This window comes from Macrobrachium nipponense, chromosome 39, assembly GCF_015104395.2.
Source record: "Macrobrachium nipponense isolate FS-2020 chromosome 39, ASM1510439v2, whole genome shotgun sequence".
Lineage (NCBI taxonomy): Eukaryota > Metazoa > Arthropoda > Malacostraca > Decapoda > Palaemonidae > Macrobrachium > Macrobrachium nipponense.
In genome coordinates this window covers 37,002,679-37,024,668 of record NC_061099.1, presented here as the reverse complement: position 1 = coordinate 37,024,668, position 21,990 = coordinate 37,002,679, and the positions used below count along the sequence as shown (strand labels likewise).

Here is a 21,990-nt window from a genome sequence, read left to right as displayed (position 1 = left end):
GCAACACCGCACGTTTGCTGCCAAACTACCTCCCACGTTCTGCATCGCTGTAAACACTGAGTGTGATGGTGAAGCCGCGGCATTAATTCCCATAAAAAAAAATTGCAAGCCCGGGGGATGATGGAACATTCAGCGCTGCCGGACCCTGCTGGAACCGTGACGTCATAAAATGCGCAAGCAGACCATCCAAGGTTGGTACGCCTGGTAGGCCTAGCGCTGACCACGTACCATCTAACCTATGTGCTTGAGGAGCAGGAGCCTGGAACAAAGATGGCGGATCTCCCCTCTACTTGCTGGGAACAAAGGAGAGTGCAATATTATTCATAAGATTACCCAAAACCCCTCCTGATGTTTCCGATACTGGAACCGCTAGGAAAACCGAAGGGGTGGTATGAGACAAATCAAAAGCAGTGGAGAAACATAGGAGCAGCCTGGTTTATTGCCGATACAAAGAAGCCGGTAAGGTTTGTCATCCAAAAATGGCGTCACCACCTTCCTTTTGTATTGGCTTTTCCCACAGAACTTCTTCCACTGTTCCACCGACCACCGCGACAACAGAACATGATAAGTAATCGTACATACGTTTTCCCTGCACCTACTACACGTTGGATGATGGATCCGTCGACACCGAAGTTAGGAACCTAGAACATGGAAAGCCACTGACTCCTGGGCATTTCCTTGTCTCCTCTTTGAAACGGTAGACGATCCCGATGTTGAGGCAAAATTCTCCATCATGGACCCAAGTATACACTCTTACCTCACACTGATCACACTCGAGGAAGAAAAGGGCCCTGTGACCTGGTATAGATGCCATTAGTCCCTGGATCTCACCAGTGTAATTTTAATTCTACCGGTTTTCAGCTTGGCGCTAGTAAATCCAAATGTTAAGACCGAAGGTTTGTTTCGTATATGAACAAACATATGTACAATTACTAATCCGTCAATTTGTCGTTATTGGTTGGTGGAACAATGGAAAAAGTTTGATGAGAAGGGTTAATACAAAAGAAAGAAGATTATGATGAAATCATACTGGTGCTTTGTGCTTTGCATTTTAGGTTGATTACATGAGGTTATGGTTAATGTGCAAGCTTCTTTTTCAGAAGATTATAGAAGGCTAGGCTCTTATGTCTATCTCAGTTTTGGTAAACCCCAGTGATAATGCATATTATGTCTAAGTTAGATTTTAACTAATAAATAGGTGTAGAAGCAAAAGTTCTTTAGGTTAAATGCAGATCTTCATACATTCAACCATGCTTGCCAAGCTTGTGGCTTCTCTGAAAATTCATTAGTGTTTCTAATATTAAGACTCATTTTTACTATTGTGTGCAAGACACTGACATAAACAACAGTAAATACTTATTGACATACACAACCAAACAAATCAAGAAACATGATGTTTTTCTGATGTCAGTTACCAAAACTAACATATGTTTATTATGAGTTGAATTACACTTGTCAAATTTCTAAAAATGTGCTAATTTTCAATAATGATTTCCATAAATAAAAATAAAATTTTATTCATCCTTCACACGAGTGTTATGAAAGTAAACACCAAATTTAAGATAGTAGCCGTGTCTCAAGAAATAAATAATGTGCAGTGCACAAAAAACCTTTAAATAGTCAAAGCAACAACCAAAACTGGCAAAATCACACCCTTAATTTAATTTACTGCATTTGTAATTAAAATTTAATCTTGATAATTTATGAAAAAAATAGTATTTCCAAAATAGGTTTCATTCTGCAACTAATGGTAGTGATGATGTTAGTAAAAAGCAATCCGCTGATGATTTCAAGTAAGTAAACAGTACCAGAATGCAAATGGTGCATGATTCACAAGAATGCAAAAGCAGACATCGCGAAAAGCATCAACTACCTCGGCAGCTGCTGTGGAGGGGAAACAAAACTCTTTCAACTAATCCATCTGAAAAGTTGCAGTTTCTGGACATACAGAAGTCACTCTTGGATAAGGCAAGTGACATCATCATGAGAGGAACAACCTCCCCAACCAACTCAATCAACAATAGGACAGTAGATAAAGTAATAACAGACACTATTGGTGCATCACTACTACCTGTAACAGCTATAACAGCTTATCTAGCAACCAAATTAATACTGTACACCAGTGAAAACATAGAATTACTTCCAAAAAACAATACCACCATAAGAGTACATACAAAAAGTAATACATACCCTACTTACGAACAATCAAGTTACGAACATTCATGGATACAAACAGACAGGGTCACAAGTTCAGATTTTGCTCTGCATGCCTATTCTTCTAGTAAGAATTTTTGCAGAGAACAGAAGAACACGAGGTAGAAAACGAACCTGTTCCTTTAACCCCTTCCCCAATTATCCTGAGTATTCTCGTGATTAACTACCTTGTGATATTCTTCTTACAATCTCGAGAATACTTGTTCACACTCTTAAATGAATTCCCATTTTCTATATTCCGTCTCCACATAAAAAATGCTTAGCAAATATTTTTGTCAATTGATGGCAATTTGTATTGTTTACATACTTTGTGAACTTCCCATGTCAGAAAAACACTCCTCCTAACTGGAACGGAATTCCTCTCCAAGTTCATAACTTACAAGCAGAAAAAACCCTAAATTTGAATTTTTTTCATTATATAAATCTTAAATTTCTTCTTTTTACCTTTCTAACAGTCAAAGTAACACTTTATAATACTGCATGATTTAAAAATACAGTGAAAATAGTAAACTCTATACGTACTCCCGAGTTAACTCAGGAATGTAAGCATCAACAAAAAATATTAAAATATGCTGAGAGTTTTGAACTAGTTTAATAAGGCTATTTACAAGTTATGTTTCCTTACGAAACAGATCAACTCTATCAAATGCTGTACCATAGTTTCCAGTGCCTTGAAATCTTAACATAAAGTTGGCCTGTCATATCCACACAATTGTTCTCTTTAGTAGTAATATTCCTGGTCAAATCAAAGTAAAAGATATACTTCTCTTACAGTTTACCCTGCACACTGCCAGTAGTACTATATTCTTCATAGCATCCCTACAAACCCCGACTCCATTGCCTCATATTATTTACTTATCATGGCTCCTTTTACTTTCCTAACCTAACACTAAGTTATTTGGCTTGTTCTTGTTCATTCTTATTTACATGTCAAAATCATCAAACAATCATTGACTAAATCTTCTATCACTTAGCAATAGTTTTCTCACTAATACTTTGCATGCCACCTGAAAAAGTAGTAGACTTGTTTACATGAAATGAAAAAGTAATTTAAGTTTGGCCAAAGCTATACATGTAAATAAAAGAATATTATTGTACCTACTAAGAACATAATGTACGTAATTGGGGTAGACTGTGCCTTCACTCACTGATATGATGACACGCAAATTGATCTCACCTGTGAATGTTTTGCAGTAGCGGAAGCATTACCTCGAACTTCAGTGATTTCTGAGACACTACCCAATGTTCCCTCAGAGACACACAAGCCACGGCTACTACTAGATGTTCCACCTCCCACACCTTCTGAAATTTTGACACAAGAAAAATTAAACAAATTACTTGTGCAAATAATCCTCAAAACAAACATTTTTCTTTTATTTAACCACCAAACTTTTACAAAAAAAAAATTACAATTAAAAAGAAATAGAGGAATAAGAAAAATAAAAAAAAATTACCAGAGGTCTGAAGGGGTCTTCTAAAACCAACACCAAGCAATAAATCAAAAACAGAAATAATGGAAAGTCATTGCTTCACTAAATTCTGTACTGGAATTTAGACTACCTCTTGAAATAGATGATGACCAAATACTATGCTGTAGTACTAGTAAAACTCAAAGGTTATTTCATTTTGGAGTTAAACAATAAAAATAGCAGCAATAATGATGATGATCCTATCCCTTCAAGATTACCTTTAGGTCTCTTTTCACGAAGTGTCATTTCTGGGGCATCACTGTTCACCATGGCAATTGCAGCTGCTTCACATTTGGCACCTTCTTCACTTCCTGAGCTATCCTTGTGATGCACATCAGCCTTCAGATCTGTAGTGAACAAAGATAAACATTACATTTTTACATGACAAAGTATAAACATCTGGAATCAGCATTTACATCAAAATTTAAATTTCTGTATAAGTAAATAAATATACATCAATTAAAAACTGTAAATCGGGTACAATGATAGTGGAAATATGTGTACTAACAATAATGATATCTTTACAAAATTGTGTATATAGAAAATACTGTGCATTAAATATAGTGAAAAAATTAAAACGAAATAGAAATAAGTCTTCCATTGTTTACGTTTGGCAGTTAATAACTGAAGGCAACAAACTGCAAATGCCATATTTATACCATAGACCCCATGATGAAATAAACATTGTTACCTCTACAGTAAATTACACGATTTACTGAGGTGCTGTTCAACCATATTTACATGTTTATACCTGGTTATAACTATTTCACTTGGTTCCATTTATCATTGCTTTATAACTGATCATTAACCCTCTTACGCCGATTGGACGTATTAAACGTCGAGTCAAAATGTCTCCCGTATGCCGATTGGACGTATCATACGTCGGCTCAAAAAAGTTTTTTTAAAAATTCGCGGAAAAATACTTATAGGTCCTACCAGCCGAAAACTTTTGTATCACGCGCCTTGGGGGATGCTGGGAGTTTCCCACGGATCAAGGCGTTGTTTTTTTTTGTTTACAATCGCTACGCAGCGCGCAAGCGCGAATTTCTTTCTTATCGCACTAAAAAGTATCAGTGACACATCTCGGAAATTATTTCGTCACTTTGACATAATTATTGCACCATTTTAAATTATCCTTTACATGAAGTATATATAGGAAAAATGTGCGCAATTTCATGCACAATACAACTAAAAAAAATACTCATGATTGTAGCTTTTATCAGTTTTGAATATTTTCTATCAATAACGATAAGTGCAAAAATTTCAACCTTCGGTCATCAACTTTGACTCTACAGAAATGGTCGAGAAACGCAATTGTAAGCTAAAACACTTACATTATAGTAATATTCAATCATTTGCCTTCATTTTGCAACAAATTGGACGTCTCTAGCACAATATTTCGATTTATGGTGAATTTATGAAAAAACTTTTTCCTTACGTTCGTGCGATAACTCTTCCGATAAATTTTTTCGTGCGATTGTCCTAATGTTTACACCCTTTTAAATTTGCCGTTACATAAAGTTTTATATATGGAAATGTGCGCAATTTCCTGCACAAACACAACAAAAAACAACCCATGGTTGTAGCTTTTATCAGTTTTGAAATATTTTCATATAAATATACGTTAATTGTGCAAATTTCAACTTTCGGTCAACTTTGGGGGGGGGGACTCTACCGAAATGGTCGAAAAAACGTAATTGTAAGCTAAAACTCTTATATTCTAGTAATATTCAATCATTTACCTTCATTTTGCAACGACTTGGAAGTCTCTAGCACAAATATTTCGATTTATGGTGAATTTATGAAAAAAAAAAACATTACGTTCGCGCGGTAACTTCGAAAAATCAGAATTTTTTTTTGTGCGATTGTCGAATGTTTGCACATTAAATTAGCTGTTACCTAAAGTTTTATAATATGAAAATGTGCGTAATTTCATGTAGAATACAACTAAAAATGATTGAAGGTTGTAGCTTTTCTCTTTTTTTTTTTGAAATATTTGCATATAAATCACGATAAATAGAAAAAAAACCACGTTCGGATCACATTTGACTCTACCGAAATAGTTGAAAAAACGCAATTGTAAGCTAAAAACTCTTACGGCCTAGTAATTATTCTGTCATTTTTCTTCATTTTGAAACAAATTTGAAGTCCTCTAAAACAATATTGTATTTATGGTGAATTTTTGAAAATATATTTACCTTCACTCCGCGCGCCGATTCGCGGTCCGCGCAAGTCTCCGAATACGTACATGGCATTATCCTAATATTTGCTCCTTTTCATATTAGCCCATTTTTATTTTTTAGTTTTCATATATCAAAATGTGCGCAAATTCATGAAGAATACAATAAAAAATATTGAAGGTTGTAGCTTTTTTCCATCTTCGAAATATGTCCATATAAAAAATATATATATTAAAATTTCGACATTCGGTCAAATTTAACTCGTCCGAAATGGTCGAAATCTGCAATTCTAATCTAAAACTCTTACAGTATCGTAATATTCAAATCATTTGTCTTAATTTTTGAAACAAATTGGAAGTTTCTCTAGAACATTATTTAGAATTACGGTGAATTTTTGAAAATTAACATTTTTTTATAACGTCCGCTCGTTACGAATTCGTACATCGTTTTGTGATAATATTTTTCCGGTGTTGCTTTTATTGTTTTACAATGTATTATATATCAAAATGATCGCAATTTAGTGTACAATACAACGCAAAAAAAAGTAACTGGTTAGCTTTGACCGTTTTCTGCACAGCGTGATTTGAATACAATTATGTATGAATTTTTTTTTTTCGCTACATATATCGCATTATTTACATATGATAATGATATTATTTTTCATTTCTGATGGTTGCATCTTCTAAACTTCAGGCAATGACAAAAAGGAGCCAAAAATGAACTCTAATCTTCAAAAGTACGCGCGCTGTAATTTTTTTGAAAAATTATTTTTTTCCACTTCCAGCGCTCACTCCAAACCAGGCCCGGCATACGGGAGAGGTTTTGATTTTTAGGGCTCCGGCATAAGAGGGTTAATAAAGGCATGAAATTAACACAGTGCTTACACATGAAAATAATAGACAAACAGCTTATGCATGAAAAAACACACATTTGACACAAATATTGAATGCAAGAGGTGCTGGATCAAAAAGCAAGGTTTGGAAAGGGATTAGTATAAATCCCACACGACTACCTTCAACAACTCTTCCAGAGAGCAAAAAGCATTCACACTCTCCTGCTGTTTTTTTGTTAGCCTGCCATTCCAGATACAATAAATTGCCTCTTGTAGGTGTCAAGCCTGTCTTTTCCCTGTTAATGGACATGCCCACCACTGGCACAGTTTGTTTGGTAACTGAGGTGTCTCCAAAGATCTGTGACCAGTCCAAAAGTCCAAAACAAAGAATCTTGAACTGAAAGATCCTTCCTTGCCAAACAAACTAAAGTTTATCCTAAAAGAAATGATATTGTCATGATACAATAAAGTTTGTTTATACTTATCTGGCAGACTATATATATAGCTGTATTCTCCGAAGACCGACAGAATTTCAAAACTCCCGGCACACACAGTGGGCGGCAAGGTGGTTAGTACCCATTCCCGCCGCTGGGAGGCGGATATCAGGAACCATTCCCATTTTCTATTCAGATTTTTCATACCACTGTCCCCTGAGGGGCGGTGGGTGGGTACTTAATTAATATTATTGTCTGCCAGGTAAGTTGAATCAAACTTTTATTTGTTTCATGACAATATCATTTTTTGTTCATGAAACTTACCTGACAGATATATATATAAGCCGAATCCCACCATTGGAGGTGGGAAGGGACAGAATAGAAGGATTTTAGGAAACAATACATGCAGATGATTGACATCTTGGTTCCTTACCTGTTAGCATAGCTGACTTCGTGATTACTGTCACCCAAGTCTGCTTCTGCTTTACTAGTCTCCAGCAAGGTAGTGACCTATATAGCTGGTGAGTTCTAGATGATCTGTCAACGGGAGCGTGACCACAATGCGACTAGACCATATTGACCATACTGTGAGGGCAACGAAGCTAAAAACCACCTGAACTAACCTATCAAAGTTAGTCCCATAACTTCTAGGCTAAAGAAAGGGAAAGCGCCTCAAGCGACCAACCCTTCAACCGTAAACCAACAACAACATTAAAAGCACACCTATCCCTTTTCTATAGGATAGGATTTGTGCTGCTTCCTGCCCCCAATAATATTTCTGAGGATATGTATGGTCCTAGCGACTCGCAGTTCTCATATGCCGTCTTCACATCCCGCAGGTAGTGTGAAGCGAACACAGAGTTGCTTCGCCAAAATGTAGCACTTAGGATATCGCTGAGTGCCATATTCTTTTGAAACGCCATTGAGGTTGCGACAGCTCTCACCTCATGGGCTTTTACTTTCAAAAGTTTCAGATCACCATCTGGACAGGACGCATGGGCCTCCCTGATGGTGCTTCATAAAAAGAATGCCAGTGCGTTTTTTGACATTGGAAAGTCTGGTCTCTTAACGGAACACCACAGATTTTCCGAAGGACCCCGACAATCTTTAGTTTTTTCCAAATAAAACTTGAGAGCCCTGACAGGGCACAGGACCCTCTCTGGCTCTCGTTCAATGATCTCTGCTAACCCCTTGATCTCAAAGGTCTTCGGCCAGGGGTTAGATGGATTTTCATTCTTTGCTAAGAAGGAAGGGCTCAGGGAGCACACTGCATTGTGTCCCCTGAAGCCCACATGTCTATTTATTGCTTGAATTTCACTAACCCTCTTCGCTGTGGCAAGAACGGTTAGGAAAATCGCCTTTCTTGTAACGTCTTTCAACAAGGCAGCATGCAGAGGTTCAAATGGACTTGACATTAGGAACTTCAGAACTACGTCCAGGTTCCATGATGGGACCTTAGGCTGCGGTACTTTCGATGTTTCAAAGGACCTCAAAAGATCGTGAAGGTCTTTATTGTTTGTCAGGTCTAACCCTCTGTGACGGAAGACAGCTGACAACATACTTTTATATCCCTTGATCGTGGGCACCGCAAGTCTGTCCACATTTCTCAGAGGCAGGAGAAAATCAGCGATCTGGCTCACAGAGGTCGTGGAGGAGGAAATACCTTTCTTCCTACACCACTTCCTGAAGACAGCCCACTTAGATTGATAAACTGCTTGAGAGGAGGCTCTTCTAGCGTTGGCAATAGCTTCTGCCACCGGTCTTGAAAAACCTCTCCCTCTGGCCAACTTTTGGATAGTCTGAACGCAGTCAGATTCAGAGCGGAGAGGTTTCTGTTGTACCTCTCAAAGTGGGGCTGTCTGAGAAGATCGGCTCTCTCTGGAAGGGTTCTTGGGAAGTCTACTAGGAGAGACATGACCTCCGTGAGCCAGTCGCTTGAAGGCCAAAACGGGGCGATTAGTCTTCTTCTCGCTCCCGGAGACGCCGCAAACTTCCTGATTACCTCTCCTAACAGTTTGAACGGAGAAAGGCGTAGACGTCCATCCCCGTCCAGTCCCATAGGATGGCATCTATTGCTATCGCTCCCGGGTCGAGAACTGGCGAGCAATAAATAGGAAGCCTCTTCGTTTTTGAGGTTGCTAAAGATGGTCCACTAGCGGGCGTCCCCATAATTTCCATAACTCTAGGCAGACCTCTAGGTGGAGAGTCCATTCCGTGGCAAGCATTTGTTTATGTTGGCGGCTTAGAGATCCCCCGACATTTTGCACTCCCGAAACGAACCTCGTCAGGATTACTATGTTCCGAGCTTTCGCCCATAGAAGGATTTCTCTTGCTATCTCGAACAGGGACCGAGAGTGTGTCCCCCCGTTTTTTTATATATGCGAGAGCTGTGGTGTTGTCCGAGTTGATCTGGACAACTCGGCCCACCACTCGTTCCTCGAAGAATTGGAGAGCTAACCGAATAGCTTCCAACTCTTTTTAGGTTTATGTGCCAGGACCTCTGTTCCCCTCTCCAGAGGCCTGACACTTCCTCCTTGCCTAGTGTTGCTCCCCAGCCCGCCATGGATGCGTCTGAGAACAACACTAGGTCGGGGCTCAAAAGGCTGATGGACAGTCCTTCCGACAGTTTTGACTGATCTTGCCACCACTTCAGATGATCCTTGACCGATTGGGAAATTATCAATGTCGTGTCTAGATCTTGCTTGTCTTTCCAGTTTTCTGCTAGCAAAAAACTGGAGTGGCCTGATGTGCAACTTCCCAGGGAAACAAACTTCTCCAGCGAGGAAAATGGTTTCCCAGCAGACTTATCCGATTCCTTCGCCGAGCATGTTTCCTTCCCTAAGAAAGCCGAAACAAACTTTTTCTAAGCATTTCTGCTGACGTTCCCTGGATGGAAAAGCTTGAAAAGCCACTGAATCCATCTGAATCCCCAGATACATGATGGACTGCTTGGGGATCAGATGGGACTTTTCGTAATTGACTATTAGGCCTACGGCCTTCGTCAGGCTTGTAACTGTCGTTTTGTTGAAAGGTCCTCCAGACACCTTGACTCCGAAGACGATCTGATTAGCCAGTCGTCCAGGTAAAGCGAGACCCTTATTTTTTGAGGAGGTGAAGCCATTTCGCCACTTTCGCATGAGGAGAGTGAATACCATCGGCGCTGTACTTAGTCCAAAGCATAGAGCCTTGAACTGGAAGACCTGTCCCTTCAAGACGAACCTCAGGAACTTTCTTGATTGAGGATGAATCGGGACGTGTAAGTACGCGTCTTGGAGATCCAATGACACCATCCAGTCTCCTGGTCTTAAAGCCCCTAGTACAGACTGGGACGTTTCCATCCTGAACTTTTCTTTTCTCACGAAAAGGTTCAGCCTGCTGACGTCTAGGACAGGTCTCCATCCCCCAGACTGCTTCGGAACCAGGAATAACCTGTTGTAGAAGCCTGGGGAATCTAACGTTAGGACTTCTTCTACGACTCTCTTCTCTAACATTTGATCTAAAAGGTCGAGCAATATCTGTTGCTTCTCCGGCTGGTATGAGGGCGACAGGTCTATAGGCTTCGTGCTCAATGGAGGAGCAGAGAGGAAAGGGATCTTGTATCCTCTCTCGATTATATCAAGGGACCAGGTCCAACCCTATTATTCTCCACGCATGAGCAAAAATGCGAGTCTCGCTCCGACAGGTGCCTGAAGGGCAGAAATGTCAATTTTTTCCCCTGGTTTTTGAGGAGACCTTGCCTCTAGAGAACCCCCTTCCTCGGGAGGAAAAAGCTCTCAGAGGAGCTCCACGAAGGGGCTTAAACTTCTTCTTGGGGGCTTGTGTGGCTGAGGTAGAAGCCTGGGCTGTAGGACGTCTGGAAGACTGTGTCAAGAGGTCGTGCGTCGCCTTTTCCTGCAGGTTAACTGACAGATCTTTTATCATGGACTGCGGGAAAAGATGTGTCGAAAAAGGGGCGAACAACAATTCTGCCTTCTGCGCAGGAGACACTGATTTCGCTGTAAACTGCAGTACAGAGCTCTCTTCTTTAGGAGTCCAGTAGCGAAATGGGATGCCAGTTCATCAAAGCCATCCCTTACTGCCCTTTCCATACATGCTAACACGCTGGATAATTCTTCCAATGAAATCGAGTCTGGACTTTTGGATTGTAAGTCCAGGGCCCCCAAGCACCAATCCAGGAAGTTAAATACCTCTAAGGTCCTGAAGATCCCTTTCAGATGGTGATCCATTTCCGACATGGTCCAGGAAACTTTTGCTGATGAAAAGTACGACCTCCTCGGAGCGTCAATCAGTTAGAAACAAAATCGCCTTGGGAGGGAAGAACGGAGCTTTCAATCCCGCTTCTTCTCCCATTTCATGCCAGATTCCTGCTCTCCCGCTTAGTCTCGATGGAGGAAGAGCAAAGGAAGTGTTGCCTTTTGCCTTCCTGGAGTCCATCCAATCTTGGATTCTTTTAAATGCTCTCTTCGCAGAGCGAAGTGGCCATTTTAACGAAGCCAGGTGCTTTCCTGGTCTTCGATGAGGCCAACCGTGAGGGCGGAGAGCAAGGAACCGGTGCCTGAAACTTATCCGGGAACAAGTTTTTCAGAAGGTGAGTCAACGTCTTATAATCCGAGGAGGATGACGTTGTTGGCTCTTCATCGTCCGCAGGACACGAATCACTAGACGATTCTCTTTCTTCTCTAGCAGCAGCGTCCTTCAAAGACCGTGATGTTATTAATCCTTGAGGCCCTGTTCGCAAGAGGGTGCCTCTGTCTGAAGTAGAGTTAGAAGTAGCAATCCATTTCTGTTTCACCGCTAACTTTGACACTTTAAGATCTTGGAAGGTAACATCCTGTGGAACATCATGACGCTTCGGACTTATATACTCATCCAAGGCATCCTCCCGAGAGTCCTGGAGAGCGTCCCGATGCGTAGGACGCCGAGCGTCCTGCAAAGCTTCTTCACGAGCGTCCTGGCGAGCGCTTCGATGAGCAGGACGTCGAATGTCGTTGGAAGCTTCCTCAAAAGCGTCCTGATTAACGTCACGAAAAGCAGGACGTCGAGTTTCGTTAACATTATCTTCCTTAACGACTAAATGTGCAGGACGTCGAGCGTGTCATGCGTATTCAGAGACGTCCTTACGAGGGTCTTGATCTTGGCGAGCCTCGCTCTGATCTTGACGTGCACGAGAGGAAAACTTCGAACGATGATCATCAGTCAGAGATTTCTGGACGTTCACGACCTCTTGACAAAGACGCAGGCCGCCTGTGCGACAACTCACGTCTTTGTCATGCTCGTCTCTCCTGAACGCTCTCTCAAAAGGAACGCTTTCATGATCTCGAATGAGTCGGCTGCTAGAAGGTGACGAAGAGGCCGAAGAACGAGGAGAAGGAGCCGGGGACTGCCTGGTTCTCTTGACAGGCAGCGACCAGTCCTTCCTCCGCCAACAGGGTTCTGACTCTCTCTTTGCAAAATAGGACGCCAACTGTTTTTGCATATCCATCAGTATCTCCCTTGACGGAGAAAATTCTTGATCAGGAGAACGACTAACCTGTGAGAGGAAGAAAACAGGCGAGGGGATGCCCTCTCCTTCGTCTCAGGGGCAAATTTAGATCGACTTGGGCGGTCAAAAGCGTCCTCCTCCGATGAAGTCTTGGTCCTTTTCTGTGGTGGGAAGGCTTCAAAATATTCGGGTGACGAATGAAAAGAAGGTTGAGAAGAAGGACGTGAAGCATCCTCTTCTCTAAAACCTCTCTTAGGAGGGCGACAAGGATGACGGCTGCCTGTGCGACGTCTTGCGCCCTTGCCGCTCTCCTCGCGAGAGGCTCTCCGAGAGCTCCATCCCCAGTGAGGGGAGGACGCCTCAGAGGATGAAAAACATTCTTTAAGGTTTCGTGCCCGCGCACGATCCTTGGCAGCCTGGGAAGCGTCCACAGGTTCTGCCGAAGGGACGTCAGACTGGTTTTTAGTTCCCGTAACCCTCCTTCGGCTTTCGACTTGCCCACTCCCTAAGTCCTGGGAGTCTGACAGAGGTCTAGACCTGGAGGCATTATGGGACCGATCTGATGCCCCCTCCACAACACTAGATGCACCAAACACTTTTTCATTGCACTTCAACACATCCGATTGTAGCGCAGCACTTTTGACTCCAGGGCACAAATCGACTCCATGATCGTAGAGAGCACGTTTCCTTCTGTAGACAACTCCTGATTGCCCGAAGCAACACTACAGGGTTATTGGTTCAATAAAATCTACAGGGGGGGTCGAAGGTGATACAATATTACCCTGACTTCTATTCATAGAAGCACTCCTGGAGGAAGACCTCCTGATTCTATCACACTAAAGCTTTCTTATATAAGAATCATACGCCTTCCACTCAAGATCTGTCAATCCCTCACACTCGATGCATCCATCAACAACATACATGACCTCGACATTTCGTGCACACAGAGTGAGGGGATCTACCGAAGCTTTCGGTAGCCTTACCTTACATTCTTGCACACCACACACCCTGAAACTAGTAGAACTAGATCCAGACATCTTATTAAAGAAAAGTCAAAGCCAAAATCCAAATCAAACCACTATCGCGTATGCCAAGCCAACAATCCAGTCCAAAAAACCAAGTCAATCAGGATACTCAAGGCAAAAAAGAAGTTTCCAAAATCCTAGGCGGAGGTAATGGAAACAGGTGTTTAGACTACCGGCGACAGAGAAAAATCTGAATAGAAAATGGGAATGGTTCCTGATATCCGCCTCCCAGCGGCGGGAATGGGTACTAACCACCTGGCCGCCCACACTGCGTGTGCCGGGAGTTTTGAAATTCTGTCGGACTTCGGAGAATACAGCTATATATATATATATATATATCTGTCAGGTAAGTTTCATGAACAAAATGTGTATTGGGGCTTGAAAGTAACTATCTTCTAAATCCAGGGATGCTGAGAAATTGTCCTTCCAAATGAAGTGACATCAATGCTACTGTCTCCATCCTACCCTCAGTTTGGCTGCAAAAAGTGATTCACAGGTGGGGTCAATAGGTCTCCATCATCTGTAGACTTTGGGGATACTGAAAAGCTAGCTGTACAAACCCTGCTAAATACCTTCTCTCTACTCATTCACCCATCATTAACCTCACTTCTCTGTCAAAGGCAAGAAACCTTTCAGAATTCCTGGTGTAAGACACAAATCAGTGGAATGCTTGTCTTCAGCAAAGGCAACTACTAATAACCTTGTTTCAAGGTTTGAATCCCACATAGGGTTTTACTTATGTTACAGAGTGAAAAGGAAGCTTTTAGCCTCCCATTTTGAAATTTTATAAAGGTTGTAGGATTGAATCAGTAGGCCCAGGAGATGTATATAAAAATGAAAGCGAAAGGTTTAGACAAAACTAGAGTGGATGACAAAGAACCCTTGCCCTAGTTCTTCAGACACCTACAAAGTTTTTTTTACTTCAGCACTGCATTATATTTTTGCCACTGAGGCTGGGAACAGTGATGACATACCTCACAAGCACATCCAGGCTACAAACCTAACACCTTCAAGTACTACAACATAAATATGGGTCTCTTAATTTAAACATGAAATTATGGCACTGCCTATTAAGCATCTCCTTTGAACTATTATGAAAACTACTTATGGAAATTCCTTTAACAAATAACAAAGTGATCGAGGTGCTAAACCTCAAAACCTCATAATGGGTGCCATAATTGCATAACAGAAAATTCCATACAGATCTACTTTACATAAGTAAAAATCTTGAACAAGATAATCGTGAATTCATTACATATTGAATGTACGATACTATACAATATGACAAATTTTCTAAGACAATTTGTATTTTTCAGAGCTACAAACCTTCAGTCTTAACAATAAGATAATTTCTAGCGCCTAGCTGGATCCGGTTAAAACGTAGATGAAAGCAAGGAATCCTGTGAGATCTATCAACGAGTGCGTATATCGGGTGAAGAGTGGTCAAAGACCACGCACCTACGCCACCGCGTTAAAACTTACAACAAACAAGAATTAAATCTCCCCAAAGAGTACATATTTTTTTTTAAATGCTTAATAACACTGCTCAAAGAAAAAACCAGGAACTATGAAAATGCAAAACACATCAAGAGGTCTGCAACTGATGTGGGCATAAAATGACAATAAAAGCAGTGCTTCAAATACTGCAGAGCTCATTGAACTTCTCTTAGAAAAACACTAATGAGCTACGTACTGAGCTTTTATGAGCCAACTACTGATTCAGTAGTCGCGAGTTCATCTTCCCACTCTGCCAACGTGGAATCAGAGAAATTTATTTCTGGTGATTAGAAATTCATTTCTTGATATAATGTGGTTTGGATCACAAAATAAGTTGTAGGTCCTGTTGCTAGGTACCCAATTGGTTCCTGGCCACATAAAAAAAATAAATAAATAAATAAAAACCTAATCCTTTGAGCAGGCCCTAAGAGAGCTGTTAATCACTGAGTGGTCTATGATTAAACTAAGATACTCTTAACTTATGATCCAACTAATTTAATGCCAACCTGAACTTTGCTTAATAAAGAACTAATTCTTACCTATAAAGAAGTAAACATAATGACTATTAATATATAAAAAGGAGACTTCCCAAAGTGTGCAACGTATCTACAGTGAAACAATCATAATGGATATTCATGTATAAAAAAAGGAGACAGGCTGCAATTGCAGCTACATGAAGCAATCATAAGGCAGTTCAACCAAGTGACACTGAAGAGTCACATAATATACTTAAAAACAAAAATAGACTCATATCAAATTAATACAAATCTATCACCAAAATGAAGAATGAAGATAATACAGGCTTCAATAATCAAAATACAGCACAAATGAAGTTTTTTATTGTAAACAAATAATATTGTAATGCCTACCTGAACACCTGAATAAGCCCTGGTCACTTACCAGCCCGAACCATCATTTATTAAAAATTTACCAAATCCTTGGTTAAAATAAACGATCAGTGTTGCCAATCTCCTGGCAAACACCCTCGTTACCTAGTTGCCAGCCCACCGCTGGTAGCCCTGCCTCACGAGCCCGGTCACAACCTGCCCTCTCACGTCAATCATAACTCAATAACTCTTGTATGAGAGGGAGGAGGGTGGGAATCATTCAGGTGTTCAGGTAGGTATTACAATATTAGTTTTACAATAAAAACTTCATATTGCAATACCACCCCTCCCCCTGAACACCTGAATAAGCCCGATTAACACAGTTAATTTGGAGGTGGGGAAATCAAATCTACCCGGCCCTCCACTGTACCAGTTGTCAGTCAATTAATTGAGTACGGGGGTCAGTCTCAAGTTCATTTGTCACTCGTCCAAACTAATCTCCCATGGTGGCCTTCTAGGCCTCCCATATGTGGAGGAAAAACTCCCTGCACCTCTACCCTAAGGTCAAAACTCATTGAGTGCGGGAGGGATACAAACCTGTTTCAAACCTGTTTCCTCTCAGCTGCTATGTGCCTCACCTGAGTATAGGAACAACTGAAGACCTCCCATGTGTGGCTCTCGGCCCTCTCATGTATGGAGGGAATCTGAAGACCCGCCTCCCATGTGGCTCTACTCTCGGCCTCTCATGTATGGAGGGAATCTGAAGACCTCCCATGTGGCTCTCGGCCTCTCATGTATGGAGGGAAACTGAAGACCTCCCAGTGTGGCCTTAGGCCTCTCATGTACGGAGGAGACAACCATGTCCATCGGTGCGTCTGCGACGGTGTCGTCGATCGGTAGTGATGTCTTCTCTTGTAGTGTTGTACCTGCCTGTCTGTACTCTGCCTGGTTGGCACTTGGAAGAATACCCTCAGATGCCCAGACATGTTCTTTCCTATCTGTCCTAATACTTAAAATCCTCTCGTGATATATCATATCATGAATACCTTATACATATTCCTAATATTCACTCCCTACTCTAATACTAACTTCAGACAGCAAGATTGTTGGTTTTAAATAAATGAATTTAGGCCAACTGGCCGAGTATTGGGACTTATGAGGTCAGTCAGAGCTGAAGGGAAATTGACAAAGTTTGAAAAGGTGTGACAGGAAGAAAAAACCAAACCTCTGTTACACAATGAGTCCAGTGTTAGGAGAGCGTGGAAAAATAGTATGGAGAGAATATGAAAATCAGAAAAGTAAGAGAGAGAGAGAGAGAGAGAGAGAGAGAAGAGAGAGAGAGAGAGAGAGAGAGAGAGAGAATCGTCTTAGGATAAAGAGAGAATATAAAATCAGGGAAGTGAGAGAGAGAGAGAGAGAGATAGAGAGAGAGAGAGAGAGAGAGAGAGAGAGAGATTACAATCGTCTAACATCTCCACCTCCGTAAATTGCACCCTCTTCTAAGTTGAAGGGTGGAATGGTATATCTTAACGATAATATACTCGTATAACTCCGTACAGCTATGAACAACCGAACGAGAACTTGTTGCTAATGCGATCAACTCCTATAACAACATCCGTTATTGTAATTCATCCGCGTGCGACGGTAATTACTGTATTCAGTTGTAAATGCAGCTGAAGCTAATAAGGCAAAATTAACGTGCATCAGCAACCTGGACAGAAGTCCCGAGCTTTTTGTATGAATTCAACAGCAGCGTGGTAAAAGAAACTATAGCATGAAAGAGCTCATTACTGTTTGTTTTCACACAGACAAAAGGATTCAATAAAGTATATAAAGTGTAAGGTTCGTAATACCTATGAAACGAGTGAAAAAACGAACGAAAACGAACGGAATCCTAAATTTAACGCCATCTACCCTAGGAAAACTAGCTTCCAATGACGCTATCAGTCAAATTTTGGTCTTAAATTACATCGTAAAGACGAACGTACGACTTCGTTCCATAAGTTAAGTATCCAGATATTCATTAATATGCTAACTAGGGACAAAAACATTAGCCGAGACCAAGTGATATGGTTGAATCTGAGCCAAGGAAAAAAAAAAACAGACTAGCCGGCATCTTGTCTGTCTAAGCCACACCTCCTTACAATAGTGCTGTTTGACGACAATCTAGTGTAATTGTAATTTAATTGAAAAGTAATAAATAATATTAAAGGTAATTAAATTTACTTTAATAGGCCTAATATTAATTTCAGTTGTCATTGTAATTTGATAATACGACTGGTAATAATTTGTAACTGTAATTGACATAAGCGCAATGTAATTTACTGACGGCAATAGTCTGTTAAACGTATGAAGACGTCATACATACGAATTCCTTATATCTGACATCTGATTATATGCCCCAAGATAGATACCTCATTGACTATGTTAAATGTCAACATAGTTGAACACACGTCTCCTTCAAGACGTTTGTACAAACTTGGCATAAGTAGAGTGTTTGTTATGTTAGTCATTTTAGGCAATCAGGAGAGATGATATGGATACGGCGACGCAAACCCGTATTCGTCATCCGCGGATTCCAGCGTGAATGACTGCGGAGTTAGTGTTTATACTACGCTAATATGATGATACATATAATACAATTATAATGCTTTAGTCGGACAGAATCCGATCTTCATTCTGTTCGATTACATTCATATTAATTATCCTCAGATCGGATTCTCGTTCATTTTCAATTACACCTGTACTGAATTATCCGAGTCAGAATGCCTTGAGCTAGGCTACTGAATATGCATATGATATATCATCGTGAACACTAGGCTAACCGTAGTTAATTTTATTTGATTTCTCTCCATACTGAATATCGTAAGTCAATATGCATTGAACGGAGAATTAGTTGATATTAACAATTATCGTATCGTATAAGTAGAGGAAAGTAACCTTAAAGACGAAGGAGCATATCTGAAAGACCAACCATGGCCTAAAAGCTTCTGATGCAAGGAACTCGAAGCAGGAAAAAGCCTAAAGATGCTCTAAGGATACTGTGCCTCTATAAACTACTACTTTTAATAAGAAAATCGACCCGAAGAAGCCTGCACTTCTCTTCTCTAAACTAAACACTATGTAGCCTATTATCCCTACTCGTCTATATCTGACCTAAGTTTTTATCATCCTGAGAACTTACACATCGAGGGAAGGGGAATCTGCTGCCAACACCCCTGCCTGCTCCGCGCAGGGGGAAGGCGGATCCTGCCCTGTGGGCTTGCGGATCCCCATAACCCCCAGCACCGGTTTAGGGCTGGTTCTGGAAGGCAGGCAGGGGAGCTGGAAAGAACGATTAGTAATTTCAGTATGCCCTATGCTCGATCTATCCTCACTAATCTTGACATAAAATCGGGGTAACAGAGCTGTCATACTCGACTGTCAGCCTACTCTCAGTCTCTTAAAGAGCACTGTCTCTAAGTCTTTATCTTGATCTACGTTTAGTCTCTTCCTGCCAACACTTCTTAATACGAGACCTTTCCTATGTTTGAGATACCCTAACATCTGGTCCAAAGACCACTCCTGACATTCCAAACATCTGGTCTTTACATTATATTGAACAGGTCTACAATTTACGCATAAGGAATGACTATCGTGTCATAGGGTACTAATCCTTTTCTTGCATTGTTGGCAAAGACGATACGTTGTTGAACTTCCGCTCGTCGTTTTCTGTGATGTCGTGGCCAGAATGCAGTAGTCGTTGTCGTAGCTTGTGTTGTTTCTTCCTTTGCAGAATCAATGTCTGATGACAAGGTATTAAGAGCAATCCACCGTAATCCAAAGGGATGCGTATTCGTCACCAAACTCAATCAAATCAAAGTGCAAATGAAGGCCGGGCAAGACCAAAAAGGAGTTCGCTGTGGATACATCTGTACTCCACCGCGAACGATAAGTGATTGACGTGAGAGGGCAGGTGTGACCGGCTCGTGAGGCAGGGCTACCAGCGGTGGGCTGGTAACTAGGTAACGAGGGTGTTTGCCAGGAGAATTGGCAACACTGATCGTTTATTTTAACCAAAGATTGGTAAATTTTGTTTTTTAATAAATGATGGTTCGGGCTGGTAAGTGACCACGGCTTATTCAGGTGTTCAAGGGGGTGATTGCAATAAATCAATTGTGGGATCACAAATAGAGGTAAAGTTCAGGGAGGCAGTCCACAGGTCTTTACAAACCATAGGAAACACTTGGAATGACCAGTTTCTGTGTCTAAAGAGACTTGGGAGCCTAGATGCACAGACAGCAAGCTGGATTCTCCTTCTGAGTGTGCCAGAAAAAGGAGCTGTCACATCTTAAGGCAGTCATAGAGCAATGGGTTCTTAATGTCACAAGAAGTGCATCAGTACGAGCGGTTTTATAAACTTTCAACATACCATTCCAAAAAAAATGAAAATCAAATGAAGTACGTACTTTTGTATGATGGAACAAGAATTAATCCTAAATATATTAAACAAGTATTTAGCTTTCAATACCTATGGTTGAGGGAGGTTGGGCGGAGTGGGTGGGATGAGCTTCCATAATAGAGTTGCGTGAGCTGCAACCAACAGGAGGAGTTTCACTCTCGCCGCCTCCACTGTTTACTACCTGCATCTCTATTTCTTCGAATGATCGGCTTCTTTAAAATAAAAAGAAATAAAGACATGAGGGATTGCCTTATTTAAACAATGAAATCAACTGAAATGACACTGAATTATGGTAAAGATAGACTGAAGAGCAGGGATGAAAGATGCACCAAAGTGCATTCATTCCTTACACACAAACTTAACACAAAACTTAGAATGGTAACTGTATTTCACAACAAAACAATGGCAATGCTAAATTAGGAGTAATTGTAGATCACAGTCTAAATTAAACAACAATAACAATTAATTGTCAGAATGATGTAAAAAAAAAACACCTGTTAAACAAAATTTTATATGAAAAGTTGTGAATGGTATAAACAACTTCCTTAGTCATTATATATATATATATATATATATATATACTATAATATATATATATATATATATATATATATATATATATATATTACCTTATGTGCTGGCAGGGGTTAAGTGACTCGGACGGGAGTTGGGATATCGTTGGCAGTTGTAGGCGTTGCAGGTGTCCAGTTCTTCCTTGAGGCAATCGGTGGTGTCGAACATATGATGGAGGAGGTGATTCATCACCTTTATCCCAATGACCACCACAGAAAGGACTACTAGATGAGCTATCCATCCTGCCAGCCAGGAACCACACCACTGAAAATAAATAAATTTATTTGACAATTCAGTTTCATGGAGTAATTTTTCTATAATGAGAGAAATTAAAGGATTTTTCCAAAATGACATGGAATAACAGGATTTTTCTAAAATAAAAGGAATAAAAAGAAGAATATACAAAATTATTACATGACAACTATATTTTTTAAACAAGTTTATTTTTTCATGAAGATACTTTTACAAGTGAACTATCTTGATCCGTAAGGTGTTCATACAAAACCATTCCTTGCATAAACTTCAGTATGTATATAATTGTACACAGTAAGCAGACACTTTCAAAAATACTGTAACCTATAGATAATCAGAAATGACAGACAAGACAGACAGCCAGAGTAGCAGAGGAATTCACAGTCACTGCTAAAGTTAACTATTTTGGTACATCTGATAATTCCTATTACATTAGGCTCAAAATGACAATTTTTTAATCATTTGTATTTTCCATAACTTAAAAACCTTCGGTCTTAACATTAGGATAAATAACTTAGCACAGCTTGAACCGTAGTTACTATTGGCATTTGTGCTTGGTCATGAGTCATGTGAGCACCCACATACCCTCAAACTTTTCTTTTTTGTAGAACTGAAGAAATTGGCCAAAAAGATAGCTATTATTCTTATGGCTTTCTATGTATAGATACAATGGTAGTAATCTCAATTAGGTAATTTTGTTTTACCATTCTTATACGTATTGTATTCCTGCCTGAATGTCTACAGGTGCTAAGGATCTTTTCCTT

At 40.5% G+C, this 21,990-nt stretch overlaps 1 protein-coding gene across 1 annotated transcript in view; it reads right to left on the bottom strand.

Annotated features, from left to right (window-relative positions):
* LOC135210310 (pecanex-like protein 1) overlaps window positions 1-21,238 on the bottom strand; it is a gene marked incomplete at its 5' end in the record, with an annotated part of 104,463 nt that extends 83,225 nt beyond the window's left edge. The window contains 6 exon segments of the mRNA XM_064243193.1: window positions 3,392-3,516; window positions 3,902-4,030; window positions 20,471-20,613; window positions 21,031-21,060; window positions 21,062-21,105; window positions 21,107-21,238. Of these exon segments, the coding sequence (XP_064099263.1) occupies window positions 3,392-3,516; window positions 3,902-4,030; window positions 20,471-20,613; window positions 21,031-21,060; window positions 21,062-21,105; window positions 21,107-21,238 (603 nt within the window).
* Between the last annotated feature and the right edge of the window lie 752 nt (window positions 21,239-21,990).